This window comes from Oryctolagus cuniculus, chromosome 15 (genome assembly GCF_051225735.1).
Source record: "Oryctolagus cuniculus isolate XC-2025 breed Fujian yellow rabbit chromosome 15, ASM5122573v1, whole genome shotgun sequence".
Taxonomy (NCBI): Eukaryota; Metazoa; Chordata; class Mammalia; order Lagomorpha; family Leporidae; genus Oryctolagus; species Oryctolagus cuniculus.
In genome coordinates this window covers 72157050-72169678 of record NC_142881.1, presented here as the reverse complement: position 1 = coordinate 72169678, position 12629 = coordinate 72157050, and the positions used below count along the sequence as shown (strand labels likewise).

At 43.3% G+C, this 12629-nt stretch overlaps 2 protein-coding genes across 9 annotated transcripts in view; one reads left to right on the top strand and one right to left on the bottom strand.

The window, feature by feature from the left end:
- Window positions 1-12629, bottom strand: part of NRG3 (neuregulin 3) — a 1154964-nt gene that overhangs the window by 1109995 nt on the left and 32340 nt on the right. The gene's annotated exons all lie outside the window — the stretch shown is intronic.
- LOC100356234 (low molecular weight phosphotyrosine protein phosphatase) lies at window positions 1945-2641 on the top strand. The gene has a single exon (XM_002720976.5). The coding sequence runs from the start codon at window positions 1970-1972 to the stop codon at window positions 2444-2446; it is 477 nt and encodes a 158-aa protein (XP_002721022.3). The 5' UTR covers window positions 1945-1969; the 3' UTR covers window positions 2447-2641.

The following is a 12629-nucleotide window of genomic DNA, read 5'->3' as shown; positions in this document are numbered from 1 at the left end:
GGTAGATAGACTGATGAAATCTACATCAGTGCTGACATTTCAGTACTTGGAAGACCTGATGGACTTTAGGTTGGAAATTCATGCTAGGCTGGATATGACTATGAAATCTCACGAAGAACGGTGTGGGGAAAAAAAAATGAATGATTTTATTTGTAAATACCTTTTAGAGCCGGCGCCGCGGCTCACTAGGCTAATCCTCCACCTAGCAGCACCGGCACACCAGGTTCTAGTCCCGGTCGGGGCGCCGGATTCTGTCCTGGTTGCCCCTCTTCCAGGCCAGCTCTCTGCTGTGGCCAGGGAGTGCAGTGGAGGATGGCCCAAGTACTTGGGCCCTGCACCCCATGGGAGACCAGCAGAACTACCTGGCTCCTGCCATCGGATCAGCGCGGTGCGCCGGCCAGCGGCCACTGGAGGGTGAACCAACAGCAAAGAAGACCTTTCTCTCTGTCTCTCTCACTGTCCACTCTGTCAAAAAAAAAAAAAAAAAGACCTAAATTTGTAAATACCTTTTAGTTTTTCATTACAAAAGTAATACATGTTCACTGTCAAAACACAAACTAGAATAGTTGAGTATGTAGAACTTCACAAGCCAGGGAAAACCACTATAAAGATGCAGTAACTATTGACAGGTATGCAAAGGTGATCTTTGATGTATTTAGTAACCAGCAAGGCACACCAGAACCAGGAGACAGTCCTTACAGAGGCCACCTTAGACATGGGCATGCCTGAAGCAATGGGGACAGGTGCCACAGCTATTCTGGACGCATGCCCGCCATGTTTTTAATGAAATTGTACCATCTTGCAGATTTATAATCTCCTTTTTAAAATTTACAATTAATTTTCAACATCGCCTAAATCCTACTTCAATTTTTCTGTTCATATAACATCTTCATTGGAGTACAGGTGTCGTCCCCTTTCTGGAAAAAGAAAACCTGAGGTTCATAGCAGCCTTGCTTATCACACATTCCACATGGATGCACTGCCCATCTCTACTTCAAAAGTGCTGAAAGTAAAGTGCAAGGTGAAGAAGAGTAAGAAAAGCTACAGTGCTACACTTAGGATCTTAAAAAAAAAAGCAAGCAAGCCAGTAACAGCACTTGGCTCTGCATGAAAACACCGTCAATGGAGCAACTCGGCTCATTATTCCAAAGGTGGTGAGGAGGAGAATTGTTGGTTTCATTGCTTTGTTATTTGAAGCTCCATTACAGGTTCTGCTAAATAACCTTTCTTGAAACAAGCCCTTGGTTACTCTATCAATATACCTCGAATAAATTCAACCATAAAACTGATTAAAGGTGGTGTCAGTCTCTCCACTGCTTGGTACATAATATCTGACTTCTTCTCCCAATGGCCTCTTTAGACATCACTTACAATCATCTCCATTTTAAGGATTTGGGAATTAAGACTTGGAGACATTAATTAGCTTGCTTAAGTTTATACAACAGATTTATCTGACTTCAATGGCCATGCTCTTAACACTACATTGTGTTGCCTTTGGAATATTAATGATAGAAGAATAGTCACCAAATATATCAAGTTAAATAAGCACGGCTCCGATCCTATCAACCGTGCTTCTGCCCATGGTTACGTAGGACTAGGAGTAAGCTGAACTCTCCTTCCTGATGAAGGTCTTTCTACTCATGATTCCCTCTACACGAAATGTTGTCTCACCATTCTTATAAAGACAACAGATCTCAATCTCAATATCTCACCATAAATGTTACTTATCTAAAGGATGGCCTGGCCATCCATTCTAGCATATTCTCTCTCACAATGCTCTGCCCTCTCTTTTAAAATGTGAATGAATAAAGCAATTTTGGAGCAATCAAAACAAAATAATACTCTACATATAAAAATACACTTACACAGCACCAAATACACTCACACACACATAAACCTCCATCTGAAGCCTGGAACAAAATACAAAAAGTAAAAGAAGGTCAGTGGGCGCCTCTGCGCTCACGGGAAGATGGCCGAGCCGGCATCCAAGTCGGTGCTGTTTGTGTGTCTGGGTAACATTTGCCGGTCACCCATTGCAGAAGCAGTTTTCAGAAAACTCTTGACTGATCAGAACGTTTCAGACAATTGGGGGATAGACAGTGCGGCCACATCCACCTATGAGATAGGAAACCCCCCTGACTATCGCAGGCAGGAGTGCATGTGGAGGCATGGTGTGCCCATGAGCCACATGGCCCAGCAGGTCACCAAGGAAGACTTTGCCACCTTTGACTACATACTATGTATGGATGAAAGCAACCTGAGAGATTTGAATAGAAAAAGTAATCAAGTTAAAAACTGCAAAGCTAAAATTGAACTACTTGGGAGCTATGATCCACCAAAACAACTCATTATTGAAGATCCCTATTATGGGAATGACGTGGACTTCGAGGCTATATACCAGCAGTGTGTGCGGTGCTGCAGGGCCTTCCTGGAGAAAGCCCACTAGGGTTGGGCAGTCCCCGCCGGCTGCTGCATGCTCAGATGCCGGAATGTTCCCCAGGCCTCACGTGTGTCTTCCGTTGACTGTTTATCTTAAACAATAATTGTTGATGGAAATCAGTTGTACATGCAGAAAAATAAATAAAAATCTTAAGCCTTAAAAAAAAAAGTAAAAGAAAACAGTAAAGAAAAATAAACAAAACCCCAAGATTTATTAGTGACTTTTTTTCTGGTGAACAGAATTAGAAATTTTCTACTTTTCTCCTTGCCTGTACTTCTTATTTACTTTTTGTTTGTTTGTTTGAAAGGCTGAACAAAAGAATTACAGGCAGACAGAAAGCTCCTATCTACTGGTTCACACCCAAAATGCCTGTGACAGCCAGGGTTGAGTTAGGCAAAAGTCAGGAGCAGACTCCATCAAATTCTCCTTTGTGAATGGCAGGGATCCAATTACTTGGCTTGTCACCACTGCATCCCAGGGTCTGCTTTAGTAGGAATAACAGAGTCAAGAGTTGGAGCCAGCAATCAACCCAGGCCCTCAAATGTGTTATGCAGGCACCTTTAAAAAAATGTATTAGAAACTCAGATTTACAAAGAGAGGGGCAGAAGGAGTGGGGAAAGGAGGGAGACAGAGAGAGAGAGAGATATTCCATCCACTGGTTCACTCCCTAGATGGCCTCAACAGACAGGAATGGGCCAGGCCAAAGCCAGAAGCTTCTGCCAGGTTTTCTACATCAGTGGCAGGGGTCCAAACACTTGACCCATCTACCACTGCTTATCCCAGGCCATTAGCAGGGAGCTGGATCAAAAGTGGAGCAGCCAGAATCCAAGCCAGCACCCACATGGGACGCCAGCATTGCAATGTGACAGCTTTACCTACTATGCCATAACACCAGCCCCTGATGCAGGCATCTTAACTGCTAGGTCAAATGCCTGTACTCTTTAATATTTGATGGTTCACAATTACTACTCTTATAGTATATTTCAAAAGCATAATGGCAATTCTAAAATAAGTACTAACAATCTTTTACTTTTTTGCAAGAAACATCTTTCACTTGAGCAGATGCTGTTCTTGTTTAGGTTCCTTCTATGGGAGAGATCCAAAGTATTTCAGAGATTAACTGTACTGTCCTCATTTTTCATAAGATCATTTTTGGTGGTGGTGGTGGTAAAAGGCTGGAGGCAGAAAGAATAGTTGTCACAATAACAAGTATAAGAATAAGCAGAGCAGGAAGAAATGCCCTGATTGGCTGGCACCGCGGCTCACTTGGCTAATCCTCCGCCTGCGGCGCCAGCACCCTGGGGTTCTGGTCCCGGTCGGGGAGCCGGATTCTGTCCTGGTTGCTCCTCTTCCAGGCCAGCTCTCTGCTGTGGCCCGGGAGTGCAGTGAAAGATGGCCCGAGTGCTTGGGCCCTGCACCCGCATGGGAGACCAGGAGGAAGCACATGGCTCCTGGCTTCGGATCGGCGCAGCATGCCAACCGTAAAGGCCATTTGGGGGGTGAATCAACAGCAAAAGGAAGACCTTTCTCTCTCTCTCTCTCTCTCTCTCTCTCTAACTCTGCCTGTCAAAGGAAGGAAGGAAGGAAGGAAGGAAGGAAGGAAGGAAGGAAGGAAGGAAGGAAGGAAGGAAGGAAGGAAGGAAGGAGAAATGCCCTGATTATCTCATGATCCAAACAAAAAACAAGCAAGTTTGAGCAAAAGCATGAAGACACCTGGAAACCAACACCCCAAGGAGCAACAAATGAGACTGCCTCCCCACCACAAACCCTCTTCAGGTCCCAAATCACAGAAGAGAGAGGCTACAGAAAAGGCATTTCTACTCTGTGGGTCAACAGCTGCTGAAAGATGAAAGCTTCCTGGGATTCTGTGAGGCCAAGGAACACCAGAAGAGGCAAAGGTGGTTCTTGGTTAACTCCCAGGATTTGCACCCCAGCAAGCTTCAAAATCTATAAGTGCTTTACCTGTAAATAGCATTTTAAATATTCATTATTCAATTAAAAATAAGTGAATTCTCCAGTGGCAGACTGGGACAATTTGCAGTTATCTGGCCAAATGCCAAAGTAAATTGTAGGTTTTGCTGATAAAGATGTTGAAATAAGGTTCAAAAATGAGACGTGTCCTGAACCGAACTGATGGAAATGAAATGGGTACAACACTGGCAACTTTTAAAAAAATGCTGTAACAAAGTTTCGTGTATTTTAAGTATAAATTACACTGAGTTACATGGCTTTACTTGAAGGGGAAACTTTAGGAGGAAATTGTAAAGTCTGAAGGAAAAGCTTAATTGTGCTCACCTGTTCCCATCTCTTAGCGAACCAAGAGAGTGTGGAGTTCGTATGAGCACAGCACTACAGGTTCGTGCTACCCAAGCAGGAGGAGGAAGGCTTCCTACACAAACAGGCAAGATGCTAGATTTCTCTTCTGGTCTAAGAATTTTTATCACTGTTAAAAAAAAATGTAAAGCAGAACATTCTGGGGCTTTCCACAGATTCTCTTTAATGCATGCTGCTTGGTTTGGAATGAGTGCTGATCCAGTTTTCTGAAGAACTTTTTCTTGGTACACTACTGAGTATTCAGGACTCTAGCCTTCCAAGGATCAGTGTGAGGTCACCATTGTTGAAGAGATTGAGGGTGCTGTGCCATTTTCGACACACCTTCCTGCCATGGGGTGCCTTTCTCTCTCTCAGTCACTGAGAGTTACAACTGGAAGCAGAAAGGACCATCTCCTGGGGAGTCCGGCGGGTGAACAAGTAAAAAGGACCCAGCAAAAGTAATTGGCCCTCAGTCACCAACTGCCTCAGTCACCAGAAGTCATCCTACAGGATTCCAGAGTAAATTTTGACCTCAAAAATGCTGATTCAGAAAACTCTTTGACCACAAAATTTACTCCACTAATCAGAAATTTCTGATATTTTAAGAAATTGCAGAATAGGGACTTTTCAGTATACAACAGTACAAAGATCACTCTTTCAAGATAAATTTTAGAGCAAGGGGAAGAACGGATACAATTTCAGGGCCACTGAACAGCACAACAGAACATGCAAGATTTGTTATATGAACTAAGGGGAAGAGAAAGTGATTCTGGAGATTGACTACAAAACAATCATGCATGTTTTGGGGCCAGTGAAATGGCATCCTAGGTTAAGCCTTAGCCTGCAGCACCAGCATCTCATATAGGCGCCAGTTTGAGTCCTGGCTGTTCCACTTCTGATTCAGATCCCTGCTAATGGCCTGGGAAAACAGCGGAGGATGGTCCAAGTGCTTGAGCCTCTGCACCCATATACAGAAAAGAAGCTCCTGGCTCCTGGCTTTGGATAGGCCCAGCTCCAGCCACTGTGGCCATTTGGGGAGTGAACCAGCAATGGAAGACCTCTCTCTCTCTCTCTCTCTCTATCTCTATCTCTCTCTCTATCTCTATCTCTATCTCTATCTCACTGCTTCTCAAATAAATAAATCTTTAAAAAAGAAGAATCATGCCTATTACCTTTAAAGGTTTTATTATCTTTCTTGTTTTGATTAGAAGTACCTTTTATTTAAATATTTTATTGCTCCCTAAGAAACTGACAGTGCTTTGGAGACATAAATCCTGTCTTCCTCTCTCAAGAGAGAAGCATCTGCATTGGCATCCTGTGGGTAAAACTAACCCTCTCTTCTCTCATGTCTCAAAGAGCTCTTAAGTCATTGCCAGTAGGCCATTGTTCCTTATGGTGTAATGACTCATGTGCCAAGAACCATTCACAGGTTTGCAGCCAAATTGGAATCAATGAGCAACAAGCATTTCTGCTACAACCAACTGCATGTTTTGTGAGATGGAATCCTGGACCAGGTGGCTCAAATGGAGCAGGTAAAACACCCTCCAATCTTCAGGTATGGTGCAGCCAAAGCTCTGTTCCTTGGATGTGGGTCAATTCTGCTTTGGGAGTCTGTGTGGTGTTGAGCAAGGGCAACAGACTATCCATTCCAACCTGCTACCAAATGAATGCAAGTTTCAATGGAGCTATACAGATCCCTGAATGGCACAGTCACAGCCACTTGGAATTTTTTTTTTTTTTTTTTGACAGGCAGAGTGGACAGTGAGAGAGAGAGACAGAGAGAAAGGTCTTCCTTTTGCTGTTGGTTCACCCCTCAATGGCCGCTGCAGCCGGCGCACTGCGCTGATCCGATGGCAGGAGCCAGGTACTTATCCTGGTCTCCCATGGGGTGCAGGGCCCAAGCACCTGGGCCATCCTCCACTGCACTCCCTGGCCATAGCAGAGAGCTGGCCTGGAAGAGGGGCAACCGGGTCTCCTCCAAATTTTTTAGTCTTGCAAACATCCCTAAGCATTCAAAGGTGAAAACTACGATGCTAACCATCCGTGAGACACTGTTCTGTAAACTGCCTCATCTCAAGGCAGAGTCTGTAAGGGCCCAGACCCTCTTCAGTTCCTGCTGGCCATGGGGGCATGTTGGAGGGTATCTTCTCAGAGTGAATCAACCCAGAAACCTATTATGCCTGACTTTCAGCTAGTCACCTTGCCGTGGCAGTACCCCTGCATCAACAACCCTAACATCCTCACTGGCTTCCACCAAGATCATCATCCCATCCCCAACCCCACCAGCATTACCACCTCTCATGCCTGGTATTGAATGGTACCCCAAAAAAATTCATGGCCACTCAGAACCCATAAAGGTGGCCTTATTTGTAAACAGCGTCTTTGCAGATGTAATGAAAATGAGGTCATACTGGAACACAGTGTGCCCTAAACTCAATATGACTCGTGTCCTTATAAGAAGAGGGAAATGAGGATAGAGAAATGTAGACACACAAGGAAAAAGCCCTATGAACAAGGCAGGAGAGACCTGAGCGACGAATCTATCAATCAATTCTTCCAATAATTGCAGTCAGCCATGAGAAGCTGGAAGAGACAAGAAGGAATCGCTCCCAGAGATTTCAGAGGGAGCACGAACACGCCAACCTCTTGAACAACTGACCTCCGTACTGTGAGAAAACCAATTCCTGTTGTTTAAAGCTACCTTGTTTATGCCACTTTATTAGAATAGCCACAGAAACAGGAGAACTCCCATCAGCTCCACCAACCCCACCACTCTCACCACCATCACCATGACCTCCCTCATCATCCCAATTACTGCGAAACATTACGGAAAAGATAACTCAGTCAACACTGGGATCTAGTTCTAGAAGCCATCAGGGAGAAGGTGGACTTGTGTAAGCACCCTAGCCATGTGAGTTTCAGCCCTGCGTCTGGGGTTATGGACTTAGTATCTCTCTGTTTTCTTCCCCAAACTTCTATGTTGAGATTGATGTCTCCTCTTTTCCATTTCACACACAGAGAACAACAAATGTAGTTTTACATGAAAGAGGCAGCAAAGATCGATCATTTTGCTCCTAATCATATAACTGGGGGAACTGATCTCTGAAAAAGTAACTTGTACACAGCCAGTGAATCACTTCTAGAAGAATCAGATCCAGAACTTAAGAGTTCCTGATTCACTCAACCATCTCTGTAAGACCACATTCTGCAAAAGTGGTAACAATATGTTTCAATCCCTACTCTAAGATATTATGAAGCAGAGGCTGGCATTTGATCTAGTGGTTGACAACGATGTCTTATTTCAGATTTCTTGGTTTCAATTCTTGGCTCTGACCCCTCATTCCAGCTTCCTCCCAAGGCAGACCCCAAGAGGCAGCAGCTAATGACTCAAGTAGTCGTGTCCCTGCCATCCACATGGAAAACCTGTGTTGAGTCCTTGTATTCTGACTTTAACCTACCCTAGCCCTGCCATTGTGGGCATCTGTAGAGTAAACCAGAAGACTAAGGGGAGGACTCTCTTTCTCTGCCTCTCTCCACTCCCCTCTTCCTCTAACAAATTTAAGGAAAACAAACAATATTATGAGGCAACATATGATCAATTCTTACCCTGCTATCCACTCACAAATTGGCTATATTGGCTCATTTAAGTCTCATTTAACCTCATCATAAAAAATTATGTAGACCAAGCCCAAAGATAAATTGACTTAAATTTTCATTATGTAACCAGTGGCAATATCAAACAATATTTCAGAAAAATGTTTCCTAATAGTAGCAGTCTATAACTGAAAGTAAGTCCACTGCTAAAGAAGATATCTGTACTATTAATTCTACAGACTTCCTTGAAACTGAAATAGCGTGGAGCTCTTCTCAAAGCATATCTGAGGTAGAATTCTTAACAAGCAATCAGGAAGAAATGGTGACATTATAAGAGCATTGAAGAGTATGGCAAAAAGATTACATCATGCATCTAAGCACCAACAAATTAAAGAGGGCCTCCATGTTCCAAATTATCTTGTAAAGACAAAAATAATGATAAATACAATTAGGCATATTGATTTCTCTTGTTCTCTGAAAGTCAACTCAATGTACTAGCTTTCAAATCAGAGTGCCTTAAGAAACAATCTCTAATATCAGAATGAAACTTTTCTTTGCTCTACCTGCTAAAAACTTTGGAACAAAGTATTGAAGAGTCTCAAGTGCACAATTTTGATAGACAAACTGAGAAGATCTACTATTAAAAGAAAAATGAATGAACCATCAGATTACCTCCCCATGGCTGGAAATAATTCTGTAAAATCCAGCTCCATATTTACAGCCAATAAAAAAAAGGTGATTTATAGAACTACCTGGTAAACATGAATACTCTCATCAGAAAATTCAGGGCTGGTGCTGTGGTGCAGTGGGTTAAAGCCCTGGCCTGAAGCACCAGAATCCCATATAGACACCAGTTCTAGTCCCAGCTGCTCCTCTTCTGATCCAGCTCTCTGCTATGGTCTGGGATAGCAATAGAAGATGGCCCAAGTCCTTGGGCTCCTGCACCCACATGGAAGACCCAGAAGAAGCTCCTGGCTACTGGCTTCAGAGCAGCACAGCTCTGGCCATTGCAACCATCTGGGGAGTGAGCCAGCAGATGCAAGACCTCTCTCTCTGTCTCTACCTCTCTGTAACTCTGTCATTCAAAATAAATAAAATAAATCTTTAAAAATAAACAACATAGAAAATTCTACTTTCTTTAACATTAGTTCTTCTAGGCATAGTTTTATTAGAGATTTCCTTTTTCTTTTACCAAGTTGATACTGTGTCATAATGTAATTAAAATCATACCTCATTTTTAAACATTCATATATGAATTAAATACTCACATATATTTTTAGAGATACACATATATTTTAACATTTAATCAATCAGCAAGGTTTGCGTCACTATTATTTTCCAAGACTTTGAATTACTAAGCATTTATAATTACAAATTGCCATCATAGTCCACTATTTCAGTCTCTACAATTATTAACACTGTAATATTGTTGGTGATTATTTTTTCTTAAAGCAGTAAAAACAGTTTTGAGCTCCTGATTATCACATACATTTTGATCCTACTGTGTGTGTGTGTGTGTGTGTGTGTGTGTTTTGAGGTAGTAGATGCAAGTCCCTGATAGCTCTCAGAAGAAGCAAATAAGAATTCAGAAAGCAAGTCTATTGCATATTTGGTTTAAATTTTTTATTTTGTGTTTTTCTCCCCTAAATAATTCATTTCCTCCCCAAAAATGGGTCAGGAGTCACAAAGCTGGGAAATGGAAACTAGAAAATTACTTAAATGTGGTTACTTGTCCTAGGAACACATATCCTGCTGGAAGTCTAAGAGACATCTCAAATTTAACAAATCCCAAGCTGAACTACAGGCTCTCTTCCTGCAAATCTCTCCCATTATAGTCCCCTCTCTGTTAGTAGCGCTAACCATTTTCCCAGGTTGCACATATTAAATAAATCACACACCTTCCACTTACACTTCATTTCTCTCCTTATCTAATCCCCTTGACCTTGTCTGTGCCATACAAATCTTTATTGTAGATATCAACTTTAAAATCTTTCAAATCAAAACAGCCACCCTCTGCTCCTACACCAGCCCATGCCAAAGCATCTTTCACATAGACCACTGTGACAGCTTTTGAATGCTCCTTTCTTCCATTCCTGTCCCCAAATCACTTATTTTCTACACACGACAACCACACCCCTGCTCAGCAGTTTCCCAACACTCACCAAAGAAATTGAAATTTCAGGCTGTAGCCCAAGCCTCATGTAGCGCTAGTATCTCATCACCTTACTCACTCTACACTAGGTCACCACATTTCTGCAAAGGACAAACACAGTCCCAGGTCAAGATCTCGGCACATGCCCTTCCTTTGCCTGGATTATGTTCCCTGCAGATATTTTCTTGACTTCCTCAAAATTTTCTCAAGGAGCTGGCATTGTGGTACAGCAGGGTTGGGCCACTGCTTGCACTGCCACCATCCAGCCGTCCCAGCTGCTCCACTTCCAAACCAGCTCCCTGCTGGTGGCCTGAGAGAGCGGTGAATGATGGCCCACTTACCTGCAGCCCTTCCACCAATATAGGAGACATGGATATGGCTCCTGGCTCTGGCTTGGCCCAGTCCTGATCCTTGAGGCCATTTGGGGTGTGAGCCAGTGCATGGAAGATCTCTGTGTCTCTCCTTCTAGCTCTGCCTTTCAAATAAATAAATCTTAAAAAATAAATAAATAAATAAATAAATAAATAAAATAAAACTCTCAAATGCTACCTACTTCAAGAGTGCTTCTCCAACTACTCTATTTACAATAGTATCCTCAATAATATCAGGTGAATGAAGGATGAGCTGTTCACTGGGATAAGGATTGTGGTTTAGGATGAAATGAAAAAGACACTAGGGTAAAGGGGCATTTGGCTGCATATGGTACAGGAGAACAGGACACATTTTTTCTTTGAAAATCAAATTTCCTTTTTCAGTGAAAATGATGATGATGATGATGATGATGATGATGATGATGATAGCAACAGCAACCCATACTCATCTATTAAAGATACACTGGGTACTGTTCTCTGTGTTTGAAAATACTCAATTGTGGGGGCTGTTGCTGTGGCGCAGCGGGTTAACTCCCTGGCCTGAAGCGCCAGCATCCCATATGGGCGCCGGTTCTAGTCCTGGCTGCTCTACTTCCGATCCAGCTCTCTGCTATGGCCTGGGAAAGCAGTAGAAAACGCCCCAAGTCCTTGGGCCCCTGCACCTGCGTGGGAGACCCAGAAGAAGTTCCTGGCTCCTGGCTTCGGATCAGCCGGCCATCTGGGGAGTGAACCAATGGATGGAAGACCTCTCTCTCTGTCTCTACCTCTTGCTGTAACTCTTTCAAATAAATAAAATAAATCTTTAAAAAAGATACTCAATTGTGGATGAATTAAAAGACCCATTTAATTACCACCACCTTACAAGGTACGTATGTTATTAAAAAGTGCCTTTTTTATAAATCAAGTAACTACATAATAAAACGTAAGTCTACAGAAATATGTAAGTCTATCATGTTTACACACGGTTACTTCCTCCGAGAAAGGAAAGACAGCCCAAGAGATTCAGAAGGCTCTTCAGAAGGTGAATTGCAAACAGGCAATCACACACACAGAATCCCAGTGTAGAAGGGGACAGAACGCATTCAAAGCAACAAATGCAGTCAGAGTAAGGACGCTTTTTTTTTAAAGGACACAATGAAAATATGAAAATTGGCACAGGGCAACTGCTGATTAGCAGTAATGGCTTATAACTGCAGAGCAGGAAAGGTGCATTAACTTCTAGAAGGAGCTGAAATTGTGATAAAAGGGTAAGAGTAACCAAAGGGGTTCCTGAAGTTATAGTCTAGCAAATGGCACAAGGAAGCTTTCCTGTCTGCTTGGGCTACATAAATTACACCAGCAAATGTGATGAGATTATTGTTTTTCAACTCCTCTCTACTTCTATGATCTGTAGGAAGGCCAGAGGAAGTTTGGTAAAAGAGAACCTCACACAGCCGGCGCCGCGGCTCACTAGGCTAATCCTCCGCCTTGCAGCGCCGGCACACCGGGTTCTAGTCCCGGTCAGGGCGCCGGAGTCTGTCCTGGTTGCCCCTCTTCCAGGCCAGCTCTCTGCTGTGGCCAGGGAGTGCAGTGGAGGATGGCCCAAGTACTTGGGTCCTGCACCCCATGGGAGACCAGGATAAGTACCTGGCTCCTGCCATCGGATCAGCGCAGTGCGCCGGCCGGCCGCGGCAGCCACTGGAGGGTGAACCAACGGCAAAGGAAGACCTTTCTCTCTGTCTCTCTCTCTCACTGTCCACTCTGCCTGTCAAAAAATATA